General features: G+C 38.1%; 3 protein-coding genes and 1 pseudogene across 4 annotated transcripts; 3 read left to right on the top strand and 1 right to left on the bottom strand.

The window, feature by feature from the left end:
• The first annotated feature begins 1,482 nt into the window (after positions 1-1,482).
• LOC137721409 (uncharacterized) lies at positions 1,483-4,426 on the top strand. Its single transcript, XM_068460502.2, has 6 exons — positions 1,483-2,331; positions 2,413-2,545; positions 2,770-2,890; positions 3,074-3,110; positions 3,236-3,518; positions 3,640-4,426. Exons 1-6 carry the CDS (start codon positions 2,113-2,115, stop codon positions 3,729-3,731), a joined length of 885 nt encoding a protein of 294 aa, XP_068316603.2. The 5' UTR covers positions 1,483-2,112; the 3' UTR covers positions 3,732-4,426.
• Positions 4,427-13,719: 9,293 nt separating this feature from the next.
• Positions 13,720-14,978, top strand: LOC137719663 (uncharacterized). Its single transcript, XM_068458701.2, has 4 exons — positions 13,720-13,858; positions 13,965-14,042; positions 14,377-14,589; positions 14,701-14,978. Exons 2-4 carry the CDS (start codon positions 13,974-13,976, stop codon positions 14,752-14,754), a joined length of 336 nt encoding a protein of 111 aa, XP_068314802.1. The 5' UTR covers positions 13,720-13,858; positions 13,965-13,973; the 3' UTR covers positions 14,755-14,978.
• A 167-nt stretch (positions 14,979-15,145) lies between these two features.
• Positions 15,146-18,710, bottom strand: LOC137719662 (granule-bound starch synthase 1, chloroplastic/amyloplastic). The gene is made up of 13 exons (XM_088696222.1): positions 18,587-18,710; positions 18,022-18,400; positions 17,742-17,822; positions 17,560-17,658; positions 17,365-17,455; positions 17,135-17,194; positions 16,833-17,043; positions 16,507-16,750; positions 16,233-16,409; positions 15,933-16,124; positions 15,765-15,851; positions 15,551-15,679; positions 15,146-15,469 (listed from the first exon to the last, which is right to left on the bottom strand). The coding sequence occupies exons 2-13, from the start codon at positions 18,376-18,378 to the stop codon at positions 15,353-15,355; spliced, it is 1,845 nt and encodes a 614-aa protein (XP_088552348.1). The 5' UTR covers positions 18,379-18,400; positions 18,587-18,710; the 3' UTR covers positions 15,146-15,352.
• A 781-nt stretch (positions 18,711-19,491) lies between these two features.
• LOC137719765 (uncharacterized) lies at positions 19,492-27,690 on the top strand (annotated as a pseudogene). Its single transcript, XR_015963846.1, has 17 exons — positions 19,492-20,898; positions 20,989-21,301; positions 21,422-21,661; positions 21,801-21,927; positions 22,020-22,156; positions 22,318-22,950; positions 23,590-23,664; positions 23,750-23,841; positions 23,946-24,114; positions 24,364-24,393; positions 24,676-25,334; positions 25,420-25,610; positions 25,742-26,033; positions 26,278-26,553; positions 26,660-26,769; positions 26,979-27,319; positions 27,472-27,690. The product of XR_015963846.1 is annotated as an uncharacterized LOC137719765 (transcript).
• The last annotated feature ends 45 nt before the right edge of the window (positions 27,691-27,735 follow it).

Raw genomic sequence — 27,735 nt, 5'->3', positions numbered from 1 at the left:
TGGATTTATACAAATTGGCCGGAGAAATGTGCTCACTCTATAGCAATTTTGAATTTCTTTTTTTTAAATTTGTTAAAAGCATGGTAGAGGTTTGACTTCTGCAAGCATCATATGACAATTAAGGAGATGAGATTAACAATTGCAGAACTCTTTATTGTGGTGAAAGAAGTCCAATTTCTACACCATGGCCAGCTTGAACTTTCAACCACTAACATGAAGTCTCTTAAATACTTTTCCATTTTATAGTGATTAATTGGTGATATTATGGCACAACTACATTGTATTATATGGCAATTTACATGGTGAAAATGTGGAAATCTTGGACATCAAAGGCTTCAATAAAATGGACCCATATTGTCAAAATTGGTAATCAGAAAAGCATGACAGAGTGAGGAGGTTTAGGTTAATATGTATTGTGATAAAATTAATGAATAAGTAAGATATTTGTAATTCAAGTGTTTAAGAGCGTTTACTGTTACGATAATGAGGAGTGGTTAGTAACAGCATGTTTACTTGAGAAGGAAGGGGAATATAAAGGAAAGGGAATATGAAAAAAGGTAGTTTTATCTGCATACTTTTTTTTACCTTCCACACTCTCTGCTAATTTTCATCCTTCGATCCTCTTCGATTTATTCAATTCAATGACTGAAAATTAAGAGAAATATGTGGATAACACCGTCTTATGAAAAATTAAGTGTGAAGTAAACAACCCCACATTGTAATCTCATACCTTGATTTTTCAGGTCTGAAAATGTATGAGATACCCAAAACATTTATCTTTTCCATTCTTCAGTTGTTAGTAGTAAAAAAATGAGAACCCTACAAATCCATTCCTCTTAAAGAAACATGCCCTTAGTAGAGTCTCTTCTCCATGCATGCATTGGTGGGCAATTTAGGGTTTTCAGGAGCATCCAATTAGGAAGAAGAGAGATGATGTACTTAACAAAACCAAGGGTGCTCAAATAATCTAATTAGTACCAACACTTTTATTATTGACTAAAAACACCCATTATTTTCAAGGTAAATTTAGAAGGTTGTGCCAGAAAGTTTTGGCCCACCAAAAACAATCCCATTTCCTCCCTTCCTGTACTTTTTTCGGTTAGGAGAATAGCTGCAGCTTTAGAGAGAGAGAGAGAGAGAGAGAGAGAGAGGGAGAGAGGGAGAGTCTCTCAAGGTGTGGTATCTCCTCAGAGACCCACCAAATTGCCATAAACAGAGCAAGCAATATTAAGAGGGGGTGGAAACTGAGAGAAAAGAGAAAGAGAGAGAGAGAGAGAGAGAGAGAGGAAGAAGAACAGAAAATATGGAAGGTTGAATACAGCGAAGCAATTGTTCATGCAGACCCACCCCCCACAATCCTACATTATTATTATATATTTATATATTCTCACATATATTTATATAATATACATTATATTATATATATATATATATATATATATATATATATATATATATATATTATATTGGTCGAAATATATGCACGCACATATATAATTGCATATTGGTGAGAAAAATAGAGAGAGAGTGGTGATACAGCAAGAAAGCTGGTCCTTTGGTCTCTGCTGGTCTTCCATATTTCCATTGGCCACCACCTTTGCCCACTATTGTCGTGGGTTCCCACTAGCAGCTTTTTTGTCTTCTCCATTCTTTTTTTCTTCCAATAATTTTAAAAATATTCATTATTTCTCTGCGTTTTTCCTCTGATATTTCTTCTGACTCTGCGTTTAGTGTTTTTGCATATAAATATTTTGATGGGGTGGTAATATTTTTCTCTCTCTCTCTCTCCCCTTTTTTTTCCCACCCCAAACAGTAATGATTTTCTCGTTAGGGGAATCGTTGTTGAGGAATCTGAAGATTTGTGAAAAAGAGGCGGTTGTAGAAGAAGAAGAAGCATCCTCATTACAAAAAACCAGTCATTTCACAAACAAGAAGGAGAAGACCAAATAGAATCTCACCAACTGCACGAGTGTCTCTCTGTTTTTTTTTCATGTGATCTTTCCAGAAAAACACCCAAAAAAATTCGGTTCAGGGTTTGTTTTTCTTTTTTCTTTTTTTTTTTAAAAAAAAAATTAATCTTTTTGTTTTTTGGGGTATTTGTTTTTGGATTTGATGAATCAAGGAAGGCAATTTCAGATGGTGGGGGGGATTAATTACATGAATAATCAAGGGCAATACAATGACACAACTTTTACCAAAATCTTTGTGGGAGGGTTGGCCTGGGAGACTCAGAGGGAAACCATGAGAAGGTACTTTGAACAGTTTGGTGAGATCTTGGAGGCTGTTGTGATCACAGATAAAAACACTGGAAGATCCAAGGGTTATGGATTTGTAAGCAAACCCCATTATTTTGTTATGAATTTTCTGATTAATTTGAGTTTGGTTTTAATTTATGTTTAATATTTTGATTAGGTTACATTTAAGGATCCAGAGGCAGCCATGAGGGCATGCCAAAATCCATCCCCTGTGATTGATGGAAGGAGGGCAAACTGCAATCTTGCATCTCTTGGTGCACAAAAGACCCGCCCACCGACTGCTCCCCATGGTTTTTGCCTTTCCCATACCATATATTAACTCTTTTTCTTTACCATTTCTTGAATAATTTTGTTCTCCGACTCGGGATAAATCTTCCGCCCGATGTGAGTGCCCGGTCGACGTACTGTATTATGCCGGTGGACTGAGCACTCGAATTCCGCAGAAATGTGCTAGGGTTTGGAAAGAAAGAAGAGACACAATGTGTTTGTTGATTTTGTGATGGTATTGCTGCAGGTGCAGGAAGGTTTAGAGCAGCACATGGGTTGGTGGCTCCACCAGCTGCTTATCATGGATCCTCATCAACCTATTTCCCTCAACCCACTGGCCAATACACATTTCCTTATTCAGCTTATGGGTAAGCCTCAAATTCCCCAAAACAAAAACACACCCAAATCTTTCCTTTTTCTCCATAATTCCGAGTTCAATTTACATAAAACGAATTCACTCCATATTTTCATTTTTTTGGTTTTGTCAAAATGTTTTCATCCATTCCATATCTGATTTGTTTTTTCCCTTGTTTTTGGGTGTAAATTTACAGGTACACTGGATATTCACAAGATTCCATGTATCCCATGGTATATTTTTTATTTACCATTTTAAGTGGGCACAGAAACTATTTATTTTTCTTTGGTTTAAACTATTTATTTTTCTTTATTTTTTCTTAAGCTGACTTTTGTGCAAAATGCATGTTATTGTGCAGAACTATTACAGTGTCTATGGTGGTGGTGGCCAACAATTCTCACCTTACTACACCACCACAACTGGCGGGGCATCAGGGCCGGCTGGAATTTACCATAATGTCTACCCATTTTATGCTCAATATGCTCATAATAGTAGCCAGGCTCATGCCCTTGGTGTCCAATATCCCCAAATGGTACAGTACCCTTATTTGCCTCCTCAACCCTTTGGCTCCACCTCCACAACTGGGATCCTCTCTCTTCCTCCTTCTTCAATGCCAATCACCACCCCCACAACTACCCCAGGTAAAAACATTTTAACCATTTTCCCGCTGATATTCCAACATGAGTGGTTTGAGATACCGTCACTGTGGTACCCGAGAGGAATTATCTAGAGAATTTACAGTTTACATGCAAAATGTTACAGGTGCAACAGCAGCAGCAACTAGGGTCACATCAGGGGAGGCAGCTGCCCCACAACCTTCTGGGGCACACTCTGAGCAGAATCCTTCAACTTAATGTCCACAGGGGGATCAAAACAATGTCAACTTTTCAAGACTAACCATATTGACAGAAGGGTAACAAGACCAGATTTTCAGCCATCAACCTCCAAAGTATTGCCTGCTGCTGCAGATTAATCACATTAGTTGCCATCAGAAGAGAGCAAAAGGGTTTCATACAAGTGTCAGCATCCGATTGGTTCTTCATTTGTTTCACTAACTTCATCATCATCATCATCAGCAAACATGTTCTTGGTTAGGACAAGTAGGGGAGTCTAGCTTATTTTTCAAGTTAGTTGTTAGGATTAGGGGAGGAATTAATTAATTAATTAAGACTCATATCAGATGATTAATTAATCATTAATTCATGTAATTGCATAAGGTGGAAGCTAAAGATTGGGCTTTGGATTCCACCTCACAACACTAATTAGCAGTTGGATTATGTGCCTTGGATTGCATAGAGCATCCAATGACATATAAACCCTTTTTTGTTTATATGGGAGAAGATTAAAGCAATCGGGTTTCAAAAGATTTGTTTTATATCTTTGAAACACCAGTTTGGTCAAAGCTTCGGATAGCTTGATTGGCCATTTAACTCGTAATCTTTAATTTTTAATTTTTTGAATTTGGTCATTGTTCAAAGCTTCGGATACTTTTTTGGAATTGATGGATTAGTTGGAAGAAATAAAAGATTGTCTCTCTGATTATTTTGTACTTTGTCTTTGGTGTGATTCTTCTTTTGCACAATCAATCACTTTCGGGGCTTTCAAGAATGTGCTTGGAATCCTAGGAGCTCTCTCAGAAAAGGGGGAATGCATGGTTTTGCTAAAAAATGCTGGGAATATCATATTTTTGGGAACCGGATCCAACCATGCTGAGTCCACTAATCAATGCATCCAGATTGTTGAAATTTGATCAAATTGCTATAATTATCATAACTTTTAGAGGGGCCCCCTGTTTCTAACCGTTGGATCAAATTTCAATAGTCCGGATGTATTGATTAGTGGGCTCAGCATGGTTGGATTCAGAGGGGATCTAGTTCCATATTTTTAGATCATACTTCGTAGATCACATGATGTGACTGTTCATGATTAGACTATTTCTTTAATGATTTAAAGAAGGAGTCCAACTATCAGGCGCCACATCATGTGATTCACAAAATATAGTTCAAGTAGATAGTCTCTATAACATCACTTTGGTTTTGCATACTCATTTAATTTGATTTGGTTTGGTTTTGAGATGCAAAATTGAACTACTTGGGAGGAATGTGAAAAGAAGAGAGAAACAAGAGTAATGTTGTAATCTTATAAGTCATTCAATGTGTGGATGGCCAACCCACTACAATTCTACATGTTTGTCCACTAATCCATTTGTTGCTTCATCCTTCCATATAAAATCACACACAAAAACACAAAGCCTTACGGCTGAAAAGAGAGAAAAGAAAGAAGGAAGAAGAGAGAAGCCACAAGGTTCACGGCAAAGAGAAGAAAAGGAGAGGAGAGAATAGAGAGAGTTATCTTTGTAATCCTTTTACTTTAGATTATAAATGAAAGCATCACTGCTGCTCCGAGGATGTACTCCAGTCACACTTACCCTCGTAAATTTTTTGTCTTATTTATTTATTTCACTGACACACCATTGATTTTACAACATGTTATCAGCACAAAAAGTTATCGTGTCAGTGGAAAGCACAACGCTACAAATCATGTTCACCTCTGTCTCCTGGAATCTCACAGATAAGAAAATCTTTTCATTTCATCCTAAAATCTTTGTACTACTGATTTTCCTGAAGCAAATATATATATATATATATATGTTGTTGTATGACTGTATATCATTCTTTGCAGAAGCAGAAAAGTACATACTCAAAATTCGTAGAGAATGTGACAGTCATGTAAACAGCCTCGGAACTTCATTTTACAGACCTCGGATTGAAATACTTTCTTCATCAAAGTTGTTTGTCCGCCTCATACCTACAACATATCAAATTTTCAGAAAATTTCAACGGTGCGATCATCGCAGATGCTTGAAATACCAAACCAGTTTCCAATTTTTGTAGAAAATTGGACAGGCACCTTATGAGTACCAAAACTCCATTTCAGTAGCTCAGATAGAAATTGTTTCTTCACGAAAGTTGTTCGGTATCCTCTTATCGCTATCATACTACAATTTGAGCTAAATATAACACTTTGATCTTCTCATAACTTGCAGACACTCTTGACTCCAAAACTTATGGGAACCGTTTCGATTTTTTCGAAATTCACCGGAGGAGGAACACCAATTGGAACTGATTGTTACCATTACTTCCTGAGTAACTAAAAGGACTTGGAGTTGTGAAATGAAAAAATAAAATAAAATAAAAAGAATGAAACAAAAGAAGTGGCAGACCAAGAAAAAGAAAAAGCAAAAGATAATGACTTAATCATTGCATTTTCTGTTTTGGCATATTTATGTGCATGGTGTTGGTTTAAAGCCCTATCATAAATTCTATTTATTTATAGTAGGTAGAATTATTACCATTTGCTTTCAAGCTTTGATATTTATGTAAATGGTGCTAAATCAAAGCCCTTGTCACAAGTTTTATTTACTTAAAAGCAATTTATTTACCATGGTTGGAATTAACGCTTATTGCTTTAATTTATTTATTGTACTTCTTTTTGTTACGATAAGTACATATTGGACCCCAAGGTCCTTGATCAGATTAGAACCTGAAGCTTCTTGATCCTCATCACATAAAATGATTGGACCTAAAGTTCCATCATGCAAAAAGATTAGGCATGAAGTCCCTAGATTTTCAAGATCGAACATGAAGTTTCTTGATGAGTACCTTAAGTTTGAAGAGCCGAAGTGCCACAACTTAATTGTAATAAAGGACATAAGAGTCTCAGTCCACAAACTATTAAATAAGGACCAGAAGTTCCTTGATGTATGTAAATGATGATATAATGCATATTTGTTGAAGAGTTTACATCTCAAAGTCTTCATGATTATTGCATATCACTGGGCATTGATGTTGAATGCCATGTTCCTCATGTCTATACCCAAAAATGGTTTAGCAGAAACATTTATTAAGCGGATGAAATTGATTACCCATGCTCTGCTCATGAAAAAAAATTGCAAGATTGGTGCATACCATTTTGCATAATTCGTTATTAAGTTCGGTTGAGACCAGTTGCTAACCATCAATATTTCTCAGTACAACTCGTGTTTGGACACCAACTAACAAACATTACATATTTACGAGTTTTTGGTTGTGTTATCTATGTGCTTGTTGTACTGCCATAACGTACTAAACTAAGGCATCAATATAAACTAGGAATTTATGTTGGATTTGATTCACCATTTATCATTCAATATTTGGAACCCTTGACTAGGGATATATTTACTGCATAATTTACAGACTATGATTTTGATAAGATAGTTTTCCCACCGTTAGGGGGAGAAAATAGCATCGTTCCAGAAGAACGATGAGAAAATATCATTCCAGAAGAATGATGAGAAAAGACCATTCCAGAAAAACAAAGAGAATTTGTCTTATTTTGATTCACGAAGCAATCAATGAGAAAATGAAGTAAGAATAATTGAATGATGCAACGAAAGTGATAAAATCAATATACTTGCTACAAATGTGCCTACAAGAATTGATGTCCCTGTTAGATAAAATAATGTGGTAGCAAATGATTTATCTGTTACACGCCTGAACCGTGGCAGACCCTTAGATTCAAAAGGTTCAGTCATTCGAAAAAAGAAGAATATGGTACTACTGAACTATTGCATTCCTGAAGCATAACTGTTGCATGCCAGAAGCATGACAGTAGTCGCATGGATACACGTCCCACAAAGGACAATTCTCGGATATGGGAATTTTGATGTCTCATGCATAAAACATGATAGACGTATAGGTTCCAAGGACTCAACTCTTGGAAGTAGAGATTAAAATCCAAGCTCTATAATGCTCCAGAAAATGTTAAGATCCACATTCTCTAAATTATGACTATCTTGAAAGAGATAGTGTAATACCCTTGAAGAGGCAATGGATATCAAAGAAATGAAAAAATTTTATGCATGTGCATGCACATGAGAATATGGGATCTCAGCTTGATGATAACCAATGATAATTTTGGTTTTTACAAGTAGCTACCAAATTCATCAATGAGTTGTGTTGATATTAAACTGCGTTCTTTTGTTCATCGACAAAAGGAAAAATTATTGGCCAAAAAAATGGAGAAAGGCAACTCCATATCAATTTACCAAGAACAGGGAAAATGGACCTATTGTACAAATCGCCAAATGATGTTAAACCTAGAAGGTTACATAGGGCATTTGTAATACAATGAACTACACTTAAATGATATGACACAAGGTTCTTATTTGAAACCTGAAATTGCAATACATTCTTGGAAACATGGTTTCTCATTATGAAGCTTGTCCATTTAAATGAAAAATTATATATTACACGAAACTTTATGAGATGCTTGAAGCGTATCTCCACAAGTAAATCCCTTAAGTATATGTAGAAGCAAGTTGCTCTGTATAAATTTCAAAAGAGAATGTGTCATGAAGTGTAGAAAATCTCCAAAGGATTCAAATTGCTTGAAGTAAGCCCTGGAAGGGTAAAGCATAAATTATGTACTCGATACCAATGGATGATATAAATTGCCTTAGTGAGTACTATCATTATGATATTGTTACAACATACTAAAATCTCTTAATATTATTAAATTGGAACTCCTGAAAAGTCAGGAGAGATTATAAAGTGTTGAGAGAAATATGGTCTTGAGCTGCAGATAGAACAATATGCCAACACAAATCCTATCCATGATGTTTATAATATTAAAGAACCATATATAGATTGAAGATCATGAGTTGAACACTCAAGTGGTTAATTAATATTTAGACACTAAGAAAAATCATTAATCCTCGTAAGGAAAAGATGAATGGATGTTTGGTAAATAAGTACCACATCTTAATGAAGTTTATGCTTTATTGTATTTACACAATAAATTAAATGAAATGAAGCTTATCTATTAATATCTCCGAGAAATTACAGACATGTACATACACATGAATTAAAATGAACAAACAGGAGGGAACTTTCACAAAGGTTGCTCATGTGAAGCCTTAGTACTCGGAAGTACCTTAGAAAGGGAAGGCACCAAAGGTTGATTATTTGGAGCCTCAATACTTGGTAAAACTCCTAATGGCGAAGTCAATAGGTGCCTTTGGAATAAAGCCACGAACCTTTGATTGTCACTTTGAGTCCGACTTTCGGTTCCAGTAGTTGGTCGAGCTTTCTTTTCATGTTCGTCAAGTAATTATTTGCAAGCACGTGTAACATTCTATTCTCGTGCTTGAGCTCTCTAATTTCTTGCTTAAGACTTGCCACCTCAGCCATCAATGATTCAACTTGGCGAGTTCGAGCAAATAGGCATTAGCCCATATTGGAAACGGAGCCAGCACACTGAACACTGAGAGTCAATGAGTCTTGAACAACCAACTCATCAGACCGTTCTAAAATGATTCTGTTATCCTTTGGAGTGAAAAGATTCCTAACTACTACTGTAGCGGTTATATTGTTCTTTATCACAGAGTCTCCAACTGTAAGAGGGTCATTAGAAGATAAGAAGGATGAGCGCCATATATTATCCTGACGCGACTCATCTGTATCCCTTCCGAGACTTAAATCTAAACAAAGGTTAAATGGGCAAAGCCATTTTCAGAAATGATGAAAGAAAAATGAGGTCAGATAAAATCTCAAAAGTGCAAGAAAGAGAAAATTATATAGGCAACAGTTTTTCCGAGCGTACGTTTTGAACACAATTAATGCCTCTATAAAAGACGAAGCAACATGGCCACTTGTTCAAAAATCGAAGAGTCACTGCTCTCCGAATTTCAAAAGTCGGATTTTCTAAATGAAGTTTGTCATTACCTTTCACATGCAATCTCAGCTTTTTGGATATCACATGCAACTTTATCAAAAATCTCTGACAAAGCTAAAAACGCGTGAATCATACTGTTCTAATTACACCATAATTGCTGACAAAAGTAAATGCACAGCACCACTACTTGATATTGAGAGAACTCTATATATGTCGACATTCGTCATCCATGGCAAAACAGACCTAGAAAAATGCTTAAATTCTTCCTCCTCTCTGAGAATGCATCTTTAACAAAGCATCACGAAATACTTAGCTTTCTTTCTTTCCGAGAATAGCTCTTCAAACAAGTCATACCATAGCAAAAGTATCTCATATCGTCAGGGTCGAAAGCAAAAGTATCTCATATCATGTTTTTCTTTATCCTTTTTCTTTGTTGTTGCTCTTATCTGCAAGACAAAGATAAAAAAAAAAAGGCAATCAGTCGGAACTTGAAATCAAGCTTCCGATCTGGAACTGATTGTATGGAACCCTTCCCTGAGTGCTTACCTTGCATTGCTCTCTAAGTACTCATCTTCAACTGTTAATATGATGTTGGCTATTTACACTGAAGCTGCCAAACATGATGAGTCACTGAGAAAAGATGTTTTGAAGGACCATTCAAATGCAAGGTTTGCATTCTGTTCCTGCATAAGGGGACAAATACTACAAGAGAAAATGTCACACCTACATAAGGAAAAAACCACTTTTGTAAAAGGAACATATAAGGTAAGTGAAAATGATACATTAAAGCTCGTGGAGAATCAACAAGCACAATAAACACGTGTTGATTCATCCCCGACAAAGCCGAATATCACTTGTCACGTGAAGCTCCTCGTTGTCCAATTTCAATCAAGATCAAACCTCGACGGTCTTTGAAGGAATCACAAGTCTAATTCAAGATCAAGTGTCCACCACCCTTGAATCAAATTAAGCTCCAAATAAAAGGAGTAAATTAAGACCTTTGGAGGAAGTCTAGCAGAAGGCCTTTCTAGCCCAGTTCAAGACCAAGCCTATGGAAAGTTAACAACAAGCAAAGCACCTCTTTCAGCAATTCTCCCCGCTAAGAGACTAAAACAGAAGAATCAATGATTAACCTAAAGAATTTGAAATCAATGGGAGAAACTCATCAGGGGGATCATCCAAAACAAGTCAAGATTTTAACAAGTCAATGAAAGACTTGTGGCCATCCAAGGGGAAATGTTGTAATCTTATAAGTCATGCAATGTGTGGATGGCCAACCTATTACAACTCTACATGTTTGCCCACTAATCCACTTGTTGCCTCATCCTTCCATATAAAATCACACACAAAAACACAAAGCCTTACAGATGAAAGGAGAGAAAAGAAAAAAGGAAGAAGAAAGGAAAAAGAGAGAAGCCACAAGGCTCATGGTAGAGAAAAGAAAAAGAGATGAGAGAACAGAGTTATCTTTGTAATCTTATTACTTCAGATTATAAATGAAAGCATCACTGCTGCTCCGAGGACGTACTTGAGTCACATTGAATGTAGAGGAACCTCGTAAATTTTGTGTCTTGTTTATTTATTCCACTGCATACATCGTCGATTTTACAACAAGTAATGCTAAGTAGACCATTTTTTAAACCATATTTGCAAACTATATGATGCATCATTAATAAGTAATAAACATGTTAATCAACACTTATATAATGATCAAATTATCAATAACCACATCATATAATTTACAAAATATAATTTAAATAAATAGCCTATCTAGCATTACCCGACAAACAATCACTATATCACTCAAAGTTTCAAACTATATGAAAAGATATTTAGGGATTCAAGTTGATTTGACATAAAAGATGTCTCTTGCTTACCTAAAATGACATCAACATGCTTCTATATTGAAGATGAAAATAACAATAAGTACTAGGGGAATTTTTTGCATTGCTACCTGAATTTTTACTCAAGTTGCAATGACAAAAGAAACTAAAGCAATGTATGCAACTTAACTTTAATGAGAGAAGATTTTTGTCAAGGAACTTGAATTCCTATCTTAATTGATAGTACTAAGATTTAGAGTGGTTGTCCCTAACTTGGCCACTTTCCCTCTCTCTTGCGTACATAAACCCCTACAAATACCCTGCTCTTCACCGTTGACTCCTTCTTTTGGCTGGGGTCGGCATGCTACCCACTTGATTTTCCCCCTTTCCTTCTACCCTCAAGCCCGCTACCCCTTCCCTCAATTCCTCCTCCTTCCTCCCATCTTGCTTGCCCCTTTACCACTTATTTTTTCCCAACCCCACTCATTTCCATCCATTCTCTTATGTTTCCTTCCTGTTTGCTTTCTTTTCCTTGATTATGGTAATCCTCCTTAATGTCTAGTTTCCTTGAGCTTGTCTAAGTGGCGACAATACTACGGGGAGGTTATCAACTATCAACATATCATCGATATTATTGATATTATCAAGACTTCGATTACCTAATTGTCTATATACTTGTTAAATAAAAAAAAGGGTCTTTCAACATGGGTCCAATTTTATAAGGCTATTTTGAAAGGAGTCCACTAGTATTACATCGTCCAAGGTGGGACCTAGCAAGTATAATATATATCCATGTCTCCATAATTTTCAAACGAATTACAGCACTTGCCACTGTGTAGTTTTTGAAATGAATTTGCCAGATTCTAATGATTTTGGGGGCGTTGAATTTATCTCGTCGATTCCAATAATTTTGAAAAAAAAAAAAATCTTCCCGATTCTTGCTTGTATAATTCAAATTCGAATTATGAGATGGATAAATATGATTCCTGCAAACAATCAATGTAGGCAGGAGTTTAGGTTTTGAAGGATATTCATACCTGGCGAACTGGTATGGTAATATGCACCTATTTTATCTTTTCATCCTTTGTTGTTGGTTGCTTTTGTTGTCTACCTATATGAGAGGAAGGAAACCATAATTTTCCTATTAGGGTGGAGGTATAGATTATATATGCACTTGATTTGAGACATTTTTTTAGGTGAAATTGGGTTTATAATACTGATTCGAGCTAAAGATTTTTAAACCAGGATCAATAGAAGTTTGAGCCCTGAGTTTTTAAATACGTGTTAATTGAGTTGGTGGGTTTTGTAGAATATGTAGCTTAATAGCACCTTTTGTTGGTTGTGTCTTAGTTGTTGTTGTTGTCTACCTATAGGGTGGAATGAAAGTAAATTACTGTGTGAATTGAATTTTTTGTATCTATTTACGTACCTGAATGAGTGGAAAGTTATTGTGTTTTTTCTTTGATCTAGGAATTGAGTTTTTATAACTGATTTGTTGTTGTCCACCTACATGGGTGGAATGAAAACAGCAAATAAAAATGGAAAATTTTAGGTGCCTAGAAAATTACAATTTGTTTTAGTAGTGCATTGGTGATTAAAAGCAATATTAGCCCTTTGTATCTCATTGATTATCAGAGAAGACAACATGAGCTTGAAGAACATAAAACATAAAGGATATCAGTAATCCAAATTCAAAAATTATTATCAAGATATCCTATAGCAGAAGATGACCGAAACTGAAGAATGAATTTTTTTTTTTTTTTAATGGATAATTAAAGATGAATATATACAGAATTTGAATGATGATACAAATAAAGAACATGAAAAAATAGGAGGGTAAAATAGTAATCACAACACAAACAAATCAACTTAATCAGAAAAAAATGCTGACATAGAGTCCTAGTTATTGAACCTAAATAGAAAATAACTAAAAATTAAACTAATCTTAATGTTAAGCTATAAAATTAAACCTATTTCAAGTCATCTAATAAAAATGTGAATAATGAGATATCATTGGACGGTCGAACAAGCCTGACCGGTGGGCAGTTGACCAAAAATGTCCCCCTTTTCCTTATAGATGAGCTCAAAATTTTAATTTTAACTATTAAAGCCTTTTCAGAAGAAATGTTTTTTCTAGGTCAGAGGACTTTTAATTCATCTACAAATGGAATCTCATTTTCTTCCTCAAAACTTGTGTCCAAAACTCCCTAGGAATTGGGCTTTGAGTCTTTGACCACCGAAAGAAATAAGAATTGGGCTTTTTGGGCCTTGAGCCCATTCTTGCGCTTCCATTGAAAAAAATATATATTAGGCTAGTCCACTGTTGCGTACCTTTAAATGCCCTAGCTCGCTAGAAAATCAGAAACCCTGGACGAGAAAGTGTTGAGGTTTTGCAGCCGCGCAGCTCTCTGCCACCCATCAGTCTCAGATCTCGTCTCCCTCAGGTAACTCTCTCTCTCTCTCTCTCTCACGAATTAGCATCGACTTTGAACTCCGATGGATTGCAGCGCATAGATTAGTAATTGTGGGCTTGGTTTTTGTTCGTTATAGCGAAAAACGATGGCGTTTTCAGAGCTTGCGTGCAGCTACGCCGCCCTCATCCTCCACGACGATGGCATCCCCATCACTGTATCCTTTTATTCATTTTTCTTTCACATATGGGTTTTCATTTATTTATTTATTTATTTACTTGGTTGTTTTTTTTAGCTTTTTTATGGTTTGCTATTATTATTTATGTTGCAATTGGTAAACTTTTTGTGTTCATTTTTTATATTATGGATTAAATTCTCATGGGTTTTATTTTATTTAATTCATTGTTTATTTCTGAGAGCACACGCAAGAAATTAGAATTTTTTGTTCGTGTTATTTGATTTATTTTTGGTTTAAATTAGTGGGTTAAATGGTAGAACTTTGGAAATGTTGTTTTTGGAAGCTGTTTTTCTCCTTAATTGGTGTGTAATAGTCTGAGAAGATTGCAACATTGGTGAAAGCTGCTAATATCACTGTTGAGTCTTACTGGCCCGGCTTGTTCGCCAAGCTTGCCGAGAAGAAGAACATTGATGATCTCATCCTGAATGTTGGCGCTGGTGGCGGCGGTGCTGCTGTTGCCGTTGCTGCCCCAGGAGGCGGTGCTGCTGCCCCAGCTGCTGCTGCTCCTGCAGCAGAGGAGAAGAAGGTATTGGGTCACTTCTATCGTTTTTCATCGAACGAGTTTTTTGAAATTGTTGTGGTCTTTAGTGTTGGGTTATCCGACTTGCTCATTTTGGTTTCCAACTTGATTTTACAGGAAGAACCCAAGGAAGAGAGCGATGACGATATGGGATTCAGCTTGTTCGATTAGGGGCTCCTTTCGGCAAGATGTAATCCAATCTTCAGTTTGATGGTTTTTAGTATTTTGAGATTAGTTGCCCTATCAAATCTGTTACGGGTATCGTTCTTTTTGGCATATGATATGTAGTGGTAATGGAGAAGTTGTTAACTCTCCTTGTTTTCTGCTGAGCAAATCCAAATTTTGAACGTCTTAATGTTTTAATTTCTGGATCGAAAGGTACGTTACTCTTTTAATCTTGAAATTGAATTGTTTGTGATGGATTTATATTTTGTTTCATGTGCCCTACATGTTTTGAAACATGATACGAGCTCTCGTAGTTGATGGCATGACCCTCGTAAAAACGTTCTAGTCTCGTTTACAGAGATTGACGGAGGCAGTTGACGCTTGCATTGTGCTCGTGTTATCCTAACTGAACTTTTCGGTTATATTTTCTGCATTCAGTTCCCCCTCACATATGTCCTATGATATACAAATTGCCTAAATTTAGTCCCCATCGTGTTGCTTATTAAACATACGGCACACATCATGGTCGGTTTGGGAGGCGAGGAGCAGATATCTCTTGTGTTACTACGCAAAACCGATCAACTGCGTGGTTAACTCTTGTTTCTCAAGGCATCGCGACATATTCCTTTGTAAGCGGTGCAATTTCCTCACCCTCGATCCCAGGTTGGCCACCAGCGACACCCAAACTCAGCAGCACTTGCTCCCACTTCTTAGCAGGACCCTGCACGGTGCCGATTCAAAGGATTTAAGAATGTGAGAATGCGATTAATTGTAAAAGGATTGTGCGAGGGGATGTCTTTACCTTCCACGATAGATCTTGAGCCATGCAGTTGCTTATAATCTCAGTAAAAGCTGGAGTTCCAATAGCTCCGAGGGCTCTTGTGATGGTTGTAGCGATTGCTTGTGCATCCGCCGGATCAACAGCTTCGCACTGAAACATCAGTTTTCGAAACTGAGTTAACACGAAGGTATAAAAGTATTTTGTGTATAAAGAATGGTAGAAAAAGATGCATTACTTCCACATTGAAGGCTCCCATATGAAATCCGGTGAATCCTTCTTTAACAGTGTCTACCAACCCGCCGGTTGATGCAACAATGGGCACCTGCAGAAGCATAGCAGTGAATCGGTACTCATGCAAGATGTACCTTCGAATGGAAGAACTTGTTTGGGTCAGGGATCTTACGGTTCCATAACGCATGGCGTGCAACTGAATGAGACCGCATGGCTCGAATCTGCTCGGAACCAACATGAAATCAGCTCCTGCTGTGATCATATGGGCCAGAGGGACACTGAATTTCGCTACCCCTCGGGCTTTGTCGGGGTATTCCATCCCCAGCTGTTCAAGCTGCTTCTCCATTGGCTTTTTGCCAGTCCCCTGAGAAAATTGCAAAGGCAGATCACGTTAATATACAGGTAGGTTTGGTGGCAGGACAAACAGATGAGCAATACAAGGCGAGGAACAACTTCCGTGTCGGGTACGTACAAGGACTATAATCTGAACATCCTCTTTGATAAAATGGGGAATGGCTTCCATGAGAATGTCTGAACCTTTCTGCTCTTCAAGCCTACCAATGAAACCTATGACAGGGATGTCTCTATCCACCGGCAATCCGACTTCTGCTTGGAGGGTTTCTTTCAGAAGGGGCTTTGCATCAGCCACCTAAGCAAGCCAAAGTTTCAAGAGTTATTGCCATACGAATCAAAAGAAGTTACACGAATTACGGTTAAGGAAGTTTTTGTACAACGAGTATTCTTACAGTTGAAGCGTCGTATTTGATAGTTGTATACTCGTCGGTTAAGGGATTCCATTCCTGGACGTCCATACCATTCACAATTCCAAAAATTCCAGTTTTCCGAATAATGTTATCCAATTCGACTCCTTTTTCAACTGCAGAAACAAGTTCTTCGGCATAGTATGGGCTAACGGTCAAGAGCTTGTCTGATTCCAAAATTCCGGCTTTCATCCAGTTAATTTTCCTCCCCTTCACCGGCTTCTCAGAGCTGTGGAATCAGAACAATCACACTCAAGTTTCAATCACATAATCATTATACAGTCTGCTATATCATGTGCAAAAAACCATACCTATCACTGAAATCGAACGAGCTCTTAAATTCATCTGGCAGATTGAGAAGTGCAAAGTCCGCAAACGCAAATCTGCCTTGGTAAGCAACGTTGTGAATGCAAAAGGCTACTTTGGCAGTGCTGTAAATACCTCTAGGTTTGTATACGACCTTCAGGTAGCACGGGAGCAGGGCGGTGTGCCAATCGTTGGCAATGAAAACAACTTCTTCCCCTGCACGTAGCAACGCCATCGTACCAATTCATGCATAAAAGATTTTCAAAAGTGGTGTTGGTTTAGAGAACTGGAGATGAGTTTTGCCTACCATATGGTCCAGAAAAGTGTTTGCTGCTGTTTAAATTCAGAACTCTTGGTGCTTCTAGAGCTGCCTTAAAACATATAATTTTATACAACCATGAGAATATGAACGATAATATTATACAATCAGAAGATGCACAGATTAAAATTCAGACTAAACATTTGCTAACATATTTTTAAGAAAACGCGGATTTGAATGGAAAATGCGACGAGGATCAGAAGGGCAGAGATTACTACCCTGGCATAGCAGGCTGAACCTGAGTTGATTGTCCTTGAAATCGACTCCAGCAACCGGACCATAAACTTTCGATGCAGTTTTCCCCCATACCTTAACAACCAGTCACAAAAAGCAGATAAGAATTTGAGTTTTCTTCCTTTTCATACTATTTGCAAAACACTGGAAATGATCAGTAAGTAGAGACAAGACCAAACCCTTTCGAGAAACAGCGGGTGATCCACGAAAACACGATCAACTCCTCGTTTGTAGCAGTGAAAAAATCGGACTGTTTCGGTTTTATCTCCCACTTTAAGCTACACAGATAGGAACAGGATAGGAATAAATCATTTGAACATTGTCCTATTTCAGTGTTGATCAAGGTTATATGTTTGCACACCTCAACTGTTACTTCTGTATCCCATACATCTTTGTACTGATCATAACGCGGAGAAATCGTCATCACTCGATGCCCATTTGCCTGAAGAAAGTTCAAATTTGGTGAAATTCACGCATACATAACCGGTTACAAACATTTAATCAAAATCAGACATCGAGGGACACTACGCTGAATAAATGGGAACTAAACCATGGTTTGTATACGGCTTAATGTTTGTTTATTGTCGCTCGGTTCTCATTGTGCATATTATTACAAGGCAAGAGAAGTAAGCAAAGCCTACAGCCATAGCCGGTGGGAGGCCTCCAAGAACATCACCAAGTCCACCAGTTTTACTCCATGGACCAACCTCAGTTCCCAGAAACACTAAATTCATCCCACGTCCACAAACAATGACTCCTGAACTCTTCCTAGTGCTGTTGACGGATTTGCCCCTCGTTTGCCTTGCAACTGAGTTGGCCATGGTTCTGACTCGGAGCTCGTCCACTGAGTTCAAAGCTCTCAACCCATTGTGAGTCAGGGTCTGTTTACCAGAAACCATTTTCTTAAATCTGGTTTTCAGGTTTGATCCGGAAGATACAGTGCCATAGCTGACATGGGGGCTCGTGGCGGCAAAGCTTGAAGCGGTGAAAGTTGCCATTAACTTGTAATTCTATTACGTTCTGCAAAACAGTAAAACATAAAAGATTAACTAGAGTCGACGATGGCTAGAAGTGCTTTTTGACAATTAAAAGTACGTTTCTACTTATGTTTGGCAGTAAAACTTTGTGCTTTTTGACAATTAAAGTGCTTCTACCCTGTGTTTGACAGTAAAACGACTTAAAAGTGCTTCTGAGTCGTAGAAGAACCTGCGGGGAAGGAACAAGTGCTTCCTACAAAAGCAGTTGAGCTCCTCACAGCAACCTGCAGTTGGATGCTTGTTTCTTCTTGTGCGATGAAAATGCTGAGGGGGATGCAGTGCAAAATGTGGTGGTTTTAAGCAGTGAAGCTGCGGGAGGGTGAAACTGTAACTTGGAGTTTGCAGAAGGCGACTAAAACATGCACAGGTGGAGGGGTTTGCAGTGCCGAGTACCTCAAGATTCATTAGCGGTGTGTAATAGGCGGCAGAATTATATGGCCAAAGAATTCCTCGTGTGCAAGAAAAATTGCTCTCAAGTTACCTCGGAGTCTTTTGGACTAAAATCAAACAAGAGGAGAAACATAACACGACACACTTGTATACGATATTATCTCACAAATAATATCTTACCTGTTGTGAAATATAACGTGAATTTCATATATATGATTGTACAAGGAAGCAAACTAAAATAGACTTTGGTGATAGGAGTTGAAAATTTTAGGTGAAATAGTTTTACGGTGGTTAAAATTTTTCTTCATGCATGTAAGGTGTTGTTGGATCAAACCTCTATATGAAAGGTATCTTTATATCCTCATTACAACATAGAAGATCAAAAGTAAAAGTAATAATACTAATATCTTTTGCCTCTCTTTACATACATTCATTGTCTGATACATTACCTAATACATTGTCTGATAGAGTTACAAAAATAAATAATGTGATACGTCACTCTACTAGGATTTTTTGGTAAAGGTCATCCTTCACACTTTGGCCAATTTATAACATCACCTGTTATAAATGAACAAAGGCTTTTCACAGACAGACGACATGGCGTTGTTCTCTCCTTCCCAATTTCATTAAAAGAAACGACATGACGTTGGGCCAAAAAAAAAAAAAAAAAAAAAAGATGACCAAGACGACATCGGAGTAGCAGCACCAGCATGACCAAGAAGCTCACTCACTTCGGACTGCAACTCGCCATGGAACTCGACCTCGACTCGTTCCTCAACTCACACGTTTCCCTCTCCGACGAAGACGACGACGTCCCCCACCGCACGATCGACGAAATCCTCAACGACACCGATTCGTCCGCCTCATCTTCCCCGCCCTCCTCCACTATCCACCGCCTCAATTTCGACACCAAACCACCGGAACCGCCAAAATACGCCGTATTAGTCCACGTTGTTAAACCCGAGGATGAAAGGGCGGTCCGAATGAGGCCCTATTTGTACAGTCCGGTCAAGTACGGGGATTTAGCGGACGATCCGGCCGGGAGGGTTTCCAAGCCGTCTCCATGGTTTCTCCGAGGCATGAGAACAAATGCGAAGCCCGGGGCGGCCCTGGCTGCTGCTGCGGCGGCCTCGAGGTTGATGCCGACTCCGCACGCCACCGCCGAGGAGCGCCGGGAGTGGAGTTATCCAGAAGGTTCTTGAAAGTTCGGAACCGGATGACAACTCCGAGGTGAGTTCTAATTCCAATGGTGATACGAATGCAATTGGTTCGGAAGTGATTAGGACCAATTCGAAGGAATTACAAGTGGATTTTGGCGGTGAATTGTTGAGCATTGGCGGGGTATTGAAGAGCAAAAACGAGTTGGAGCAGGCTTCTCAAGTTGATGAAACGAGTGCTGGGAATGCTGTGGAAGAAGAGAAGAATGTAAGTAGTTCTTATGAGAATTTGACAAATTTAGATGCAAATGATGTTAAAGATACGGAATTTAGTAAGAATGTTGAGGTGGTAGAGGAATGTAAACAAGAAATTCAAGACTTAGATGATAATAGTCCTTGTTCGAAAGAGAGTGATACCGAGGATAATGAAGGCTGCGGTGATGGCAAGGATGATGGTGGTGGTGGTAAGGAGTCCACGGATAACAATGGCAACATTGGTAACGGTAGCGGTATTGATGATGACGATGAATTGGGAAGTTCAATCACTCAACTGGTGGAGGAGAGAATTGGGGAATTGGAGAGCAGGTGGATAAGTAAAAAAGCTGAGAAGAAGTTGCGGAAGCCACTCAAAACCGCTGAAGAGTTAGAGAAGAAGCAAGCTTCTACTGCTTTGCATTGGGAAGAGGGTGCTGCCGCTCAACCCAGGCGGCTTGAGGGTGTTCGGAGAGGCTCCACCACATTAGGATACTTCAATGTCGATGCTAACAATCCCATTACTCAGACCCTTTCATCTCTGGCGTTAAGGCGTGATCATGGCTCACCGCAAGTCTTAGCGGTTCACAGTAATTACATTGCAATAGGAATGGCAAGAGGGTCTACACTTGTTATTCCTAGTAAGTACTCTGCTCATAATGCTGACAGCATGGATGCGAAGGTTAGCTTTCATTCCTTTACTTAGTTTTAACTGCCACTAATATAGATATAGAGGAATTCATGTTAACAAACTATGGTACATATGTACCAGATGCTAATTCTTGGGTTGCAAAGGAGAACGGTCTTATGCTGCTGTAACTTCTATGTGCTTCAATCAACAAGGGGACTTGCTCTTAGCTGGTTATGCTGATGGTCACATTACAGTTTGGGACATGCAGAGGGCATCGGCTGCCAAAGTAATTACTGGAAAACATGCAGCTCCAGTTGTACATACGTTGTTTTTGGAGCAGGATTCTCATGTTACACGTCAATTTAAGGCAGTTACCGGTGATGGTAAGGGTCTGGTACTGTGACATTCTTCCTCGGTGGTTCTCCTGCTTAATAGGTTCTCGATTAAAACACAGGTAAAAAAATTTCATTGTTGGCATTATGTTTAAAAATGCTTGCTTCGCGGTTGATGTGTGAATCTATGATCTTCTACAATGTAACTCTATCAAACTTCCTGTGCATGTTGATTGGAACAGTGCCTTCTTGATGGACAAAATACAGGCACAGTGCTGTCAGCTTCACCACTCCTTTTTTATGAATTCAGTGGAGGGGCTTTACTGTCTTCTCAGGGTAGTGGGGCGGTTTCAGGCAGCAGTATTGGTGGCATGATGGGGGGTGTGGTTGGTGGAGATGCAGGTTGGAAACTCTTCAATGAGGGATCTTCTTTGGTGGAAGAAGGTGCGGTTGTGTTTGTCACCCATCACACTGTTCTGGTGGTATGAAGCCCTCAGATGATAGCGTCAATTCCATGTACCTTTTGGTTTGGGATTATTACCTATTTACAAAAAGTTTATTATTATTTTTTTTTGTTTTTTTTGTTTTTAAGTGTGCTAGTGCCATGTGTCTTTGTCGTAGGTAAGACTAACTGCCACTTTGGAAGTGTTTGCACGCCTTTCCAAACCAGATGGGGTTCAGGAGGGTTCCATGCCTTGTACTTCTTGGAAATGTTCAATACAATCGCACGGTTCACCTGCTACTAGCGGTAAGGATTGACTTTATTTGTTAAGTTTCCTGTTGATGGCTTCCTAAGATGAGGTTTTTCATTATTGGTTGAAAATATGCCTGCTGAAGCAGTTGAAAGAGTTTCGTTACTAGCACTTGCTTGGGATCGAAAAGTTCAGGTGGCAAAGTTGGTCAAATCAGAGCTGAGAGTGTATGGGAAATGGTCTCTTGAAAGTGCAGCCATAGGTGTGGCTTGGCTGGATGATCAGGTATGCACCTGTTTATTTGTTTTCTGTCGTGCTGAATTTATGTTTATTCTTTTAACTGAAGAAATTTATGTTTCTCTGCCTATAAAGAGTTCTGCACACGGTTAAGAGTCAAGTTTACATCACGTAAGAATGAGCTTAATTTGAAGTTTTTGTGGCTTCAGATGCTGGTGGTTCTCACGGTGACTGGACAACTTTGTTTGTTTGCAAAGGATGGAACTGTGATTCACCAAACAAGTTTTTCTGTTGACGGTTTTGGAGGGGATGATCTCATTGCGTATCATACTCACTTCATTAATATATTTGGAAATCCTGAAAAAGCTTATCACAATTGTGTAGCTGTAAGAGGAGCTTCGGTATATGTACTTGGACCAATGCATCTTATCGTTTCCCAACTTCTCCCTTGGAAAGAACGATGTCAGGTTTTACAGGGAGCAGGTGATTGGATGGGTGCCTTGAACATGGCAATGACAATTTACAACGGTCAAGCTCATGGTGTTATTGACCTTCCTAGAACTCTGGTTGCTGTACAGGAGGCCATAATGTCCTACCTGGTTGAGTTGATTTTGTCATATGTAGAGGAAGATTTTCATATATTTCAGTAGCATTCTGCAACCAAATTGGAAAAATGGATCAACCTGATGGTTTAAAAAGCAAAAGCAGTTCTATGCACTCTGAAATAAAAGAGCAATACACCCGTGTTGGTGGAGTTGCAGTTGAATTCTGTGTCCATATCAGAAGGACTGACATACTTTTTGATGAAATCTTCTCTAAGCTTGTAGCTGTTCAACAAAGAGGTATTCTCAATTCTGTTTATTTTTTCGTTTATGGTTTTGTAAACTCCATCCACTTTAAGCCAAAGTTTGGATATCTGGATTACATATTATTCTATTGAAATGAAACAAAAAGAGAAGCATTCTTTGGCTTTCATATACTTAGGAAGAGGGAAAGTCCATTTTACCAACCATGCATGGTTGAGTCAGAATGGCTTTTTATAATGTGCAACTGTGCTGCATCAACGAAACACAGAATACACTTACCATCTCAAATTATCTTACCATAACTCATAACTAGTGTCATGCTCAAACTGGAGTGAATAACATATTTTCTTCTTTTGAAAGGGGATTAAGTGAATAATTTATATCCTGCATTATAGGCTTGAAATATTTCTTATTTAGAATAAATATATTGAAAGTATTTCAGAACCAAGCTTTTCAACTTTCGTCATGATTTGAGGTTACTGGATTAATACTTTGACATATTATAGAACAAAGCAATTAAGTTCAACGTATGGTGTATCTTTTTTGGCTTGTCTGGGCTGCAGTTTTGCAGCATTTGAAGTATATGCATTATTTGATAGCTTGAAGCTACATGCATATATCATCTTCCTCCACCAGTGCATGTTACCAATCAATTTTCTTTATAAATGTTATTAGACACATTTTTGGAGCTGTTGGAGCCTTATATATTGGAGGACATGCTTGGTTCTCTTCCACCTGAGGTAATGCTTAGTGTTCAAGTATTTTAGCTGTATTGGCAGGTATGTTATACATAATAATGTTATTTCGTTCTCCCTTTTCCTCAGGATCATGCAAGCACTGGTAGAGTATTATAGCCGCAAAGGGTGGTTACAGCGTGTTGAACAATGTGTCCTTCACATGGATATTTCATCCTTGAATTTCATTCAGGTCTGTGTCTCTCAGATTGTTGCTTATAATTTTTCATGTTGCTGTAATTTGTTTGTCATAATTTCCACCTGGACTCGCACATTATTTGTTATGTTTTATTGTAGGTTGTTAGGTTAAGCAGAGAGCACGGACTGTATAGTGCTCTGGTGTATCTCTTCAATAAAGGATTGAATGATTTCGGGTCACCCTTAGAGGAGCTGTTGGTGGTCTTGCGAAATAGTCAAGGAGAAGGTGCTACCACCCTTGGGTATGAATATCTTGATATTGTCCTTTGTGTGTTCTACTTGAGTTTAAAAAGGCTTATATGTGGTTTATCTTGCTACTTTAGTTGCTTCTCCTTTCATCCTGCATCATCTTTACCCCTAATTATTATAATCTTACTGAAAGCATATAATTAGTTGTTTTCCACATTGTTTTCATGTTACTTATTGGTTGTATGTTGTTAGTTTTCCATTAGCCTTTTAAGTGGTTTTATTGTATGTTGTTCTTGTTTACAGGTACAGGATGTTAGTTTATTTGAAGACTGCTTTTCAGGCCTTGCTTTTCCACCAGGTATGGACTTACACTTAATAGTTGTTCAATTGGAATATTGCAGGATTCTATCCATCTGTGTGATAATCCCATCTGTTACTACAAATGGATTTGTGATCTTGAAATAGGTAATTCATAGAAAAGGAGAATAATCTTACCAAATATGTATGAAGCGATCAAAGGAAGACTAGCATTCTTTTCTACTTGAATATATTTTTTACTTACTTGTAGCTTCGTTTATTCCTGGATTTCGCATGGACTAATCTGATTAACAAAGTTTGCACTAATTATCTGTGGTTTCAGGACAGGGATCAATTCCTCCTTTGTGCTTGCCATCTCTGAGAACAGAACTTCTGCAATATTTGTTGGAGGGATCTGATACCCCTAATTCAAGAGCAGTCTCAAGTGTATTGCCTGGAGGAGAATATATTAACCTGTATCTTCTGTTAGATCTAGACACTGAAGCTACTTTAGACGTTCTGAGATGTGCTTTCGTAGAAGATGAAATCTCAAAACCTGACCTTTCTTCTCATGATTCAGCTAATGCTAATATGGAGCTGCAGGATGGGAACAATTTAATGGCTCAAAATCAGAATTCAATGGTTCAGAATACAGGAGATACGCTCATTCACATTATTAGTAAGGAAAGTTCTCAAACAGATGGATCTCCCGATGACACTGGATCAGTAGTAGAGTGGCCTTCAAAGAAAGACATAGATCATCTATTTGAGTTTATTTCATACTATGTTGCATGTGGAAGAGCCACTGTCTCGAAAAGTATATCGTCTCAAATTTTGGAGTACTTGACCTCGGATGTTAACTTTCCACCATGTGTTTCCAGAGATGGCACAACCTCAAAAAGAAGAGAGAAGCAGGTTTTGGGACTTCTTGAGGTAGTGCCTGAGACCGATTGGGATTCATCTTATGTGTTACAGCTATGTGAAAAGGCGCGATTTTACCAGGTATATTTACCAATACCATACAATGTTGGCTCATAATTCATTCAGTTTAAGATTACTTACTACAAGGTCTCTTGGCATCTTTGAGGTTTGTGGCCTAATTCATACTAGCGGACATCAGTATCTTGCTGCTCTGGATTGCTATATGAAAGGTGTAGAAGAACCCATTCATGCCTTCTCCTTTATCAACAAAACATTATTACAGCTGACTGACAAGGAATGCGCTGCTTTTCAATCAGAAGTAATTTCTCGAATTCCAGAGCTTTTTTACTCAAACAGGTTATCCCTTAGTTATCTTGAACTTTTTCTTTTATTTTTCCTCTGTCACATATTACATCATATGTAGATTGTCTTCTCCAGTGAAAGCTTCCTTACTGATTATCTACCTCAATTTTTTTTATCCAATGCAGAGAGAGCACATTCTTCTTGGTTATCGATCATTTTACTATTGAAGAAGGTTCTCATATACTCTCTAAACTTCGTTCCCATCCAAAAAGTCTGTTCCTTTACTTAAAAACAGTGATTGAGGTCCACTTATCTGGCACACTCGACTCTTCAAGTTTAAGAAGAGATGATCATGTGAGGGATAAGGATCAGTCGAAAGCAGTTGAGGCTTATCTGGAAAGGATCTCTGATTTCCCAAAGCTTTTGCATAGTAATCCTGTTAATGTGACTGATGATATGATTGAACTGTATCTGGAGGTGAGTAGTTTGTAGAATTACATCTTATCTTTTCTTTATTTCGATTTTTGTTGAATGATCAAGTGGTCAGTTGAATATCTTCCTTCGAGGGTAATGTTTTTATTGTGTAAGTATATTTATTTTTACCAAATTTTGAATGTGGGCTTTAATGAGTTGAGTGATTGTGTTTCATTGCCACCTGGTTTCTGTACCATAAAGCTTGTCTTAGTCATTGCCCTCTTAATGTTTCGCTTTTACTTTGCAGCTGTTATGTCAGTACGAGCGCAATTCAGTTCTCAAATTCCTAGAGACATTCGATAGCTATCGCGTGGAACACCGTTTACGCCTGTGCCAGAAATATGGGACAACAGATGCTGCATCTTTCTTGTTGGAAAAGGTTGGTGATGTCAGCAGTGCTCTTTTACTTACACTTTCTACCATCGGTGACAAATTTATCAAGCTTGATACTGCTGTGGCAAGTCTGGTGTCAAGTAATGCCGCTCGTACTGAGCATTTCAGCAATGCTTTAAAATTGGAGGAGGTCCATAAATTCATATTTTATTTTAACCATAGCATTTCACAAGATCATCTTTTCTTAACTATAGATTCACTGGACAGTTTATTTATTATTTGTAATTTTACTACAGGTGAACGACATTAACAGTATATTGCATGCCTGTATTGGGCTGTGCCAAAGGAACACCCATCGCTTAAATCCTGATGAATCACAGGCACTCTGGTTTAGATTACTTGACTCGTAAGTCCAAAACCAAGTTTTCAATTTTTCTTATCAAGTTTTCCACGAGCACGATTATCTGGCTATTATACAGTCATAGGTTTCAGCGCTTTTTCTTTCCTTGATTGACATGATTATATGAAAAGCTAAAATATGCATGATATATAATGGAGTTATTCTTGTTCAATTATCCCTTAAACGAGATGCCATGCTCTTTATGATTTGTTTAGGACGATCAATGAAGAAATTTTGTATTCTAAAAAAGTACAAGTTCATGGATTGTTGAAGACTAATCAACGCTGAAATTTGGAACAGTATCTAAAGGAGATGTTAAAACGATGGTAGCCGAGTCATTGGACTCAAAAGAGGATGAGATGGCTTTTATAATCAAGTGGAGAATCTCAAATCTCCGTAAAGGTTTCCATATCTTGAGAAAACTGTTCTCTCAGTTCATCAAGGAGATTGTTGAGGGCATGATAGGATGTGTTCGTCTTCCAACTATCATGTCCAAACTCCGTTGTGATAATGGCAGCCAGGAGTTAGCACGTATGGGTTCGAAAGAAGAATTCTGGTATACCACCTCTTTTCTCTTTCATGCTAGTCATGTTGCATGATGCATTCTCGTATAACTTGTTTAAGGGAATCGTGTTGTTAAAGCGTCCAATATACTTGTTCCTCTTTGTTCTCTTTCATTGATTTGAAATTGTTTACTCTGGTATGTAGGATACTGCCAAGTCCCTGATAGAAGATGATACATTCTACACTATGAGCATACTCAAGAAAGGGTCCTCCCATGGGTACGCCCCTCGGAGTCAGATATGTTGTTCCACACTATGAGCATACTCAATAAGAATCAAAATGATTTCAATTCTTATTCTCTGTACGGAACTGGTGCTCGGAAGTAATTATCCAAGTTGCAATCGAAGCGGCTCACGTGACCAACAAGTTTGCTACTTGAGTTTTAAAGCTTAGAAGACAAAAAATTAG

Source organism: Pyrus communis, chromosome 1 (genome assembly GCF_041283825.1).
Source record: "Pyrus communis isolate YQ-2024b chromosome 1, ASM4128382v1, whole genome shotgun sequence".
NCBI classification, from domain to species: domain Eukaryota; kingdom Viridiplantae; phylum Streptophyta; class Magnoliopsida; order Rosales; family Rosaceae; genus Pyrus; species Pyrus communis.
This window is presented reverse-complemented; position numbering and strand designations above follow the sequence as displayed.

Coding starts and splice junctions, on each gene's coding strand:
- LOC137719663 (XM_068458701.2), top strand. CDS start 13,974: ATGGCGTTTTCAGAGCTTGCGTGCAGCTACGCCGCCCTCATCCTCCAC. Junction 14,043..14,376: donor ACGATGGCATCCCCATCACT/GTATCCTTTTAT, acceptor GGTGTGTAATAG/TCTGAGAAGATTGCAACATT. Junction 14,590..14,700: donor CTGCAGCAGAGGAGAAGAAG/GTATTGGGTCAC, acceptor TTGATTTTACAG/GAAGAACCCAAGGAAGAGAG.
- LOC137721409 (XM_068460502.2), top strand. CDS start 2,113: ATGAATCAAGGAAGGCAATTTCAGATGGTGGGGGGGATTAATTACATG. Junction 2,332..2,412: donor GATCCAAGGGTTATGGATTT/GTAAGCAAACCC, acceptor TATTTTGATTAG/GTTACATTTAAGGATCCAGA. Junction 3,111..3,235: donor AAGATTCCATGTATCCCATG/GTATATTTTTTA, acceptor GTTATTGTGCAG/AACTATTACAGTGTCTATGG.
- LOC137719662 (XM_088696222.1), bottom strand. CDS start 18,378: ATGGCAACTTTCACCGCTTCAAGCTTTGCCGCCACGAGCCCCCATGTC. Junction 17,195..17,364: donor GTTCAGCCTGCTATGCCAGG/GTAGTAATCTCT, acceptor GTTTTAAGGCAG/CTCTAGAAGCACCAAGAGTT. Junction 16,751..16,832: donor TCGTTCGATTTCAGTGATAG/GTATGGTTTTTT, acceptor CTGATTCCACAG/CTCTGAGAAGCCGGTGAAGG.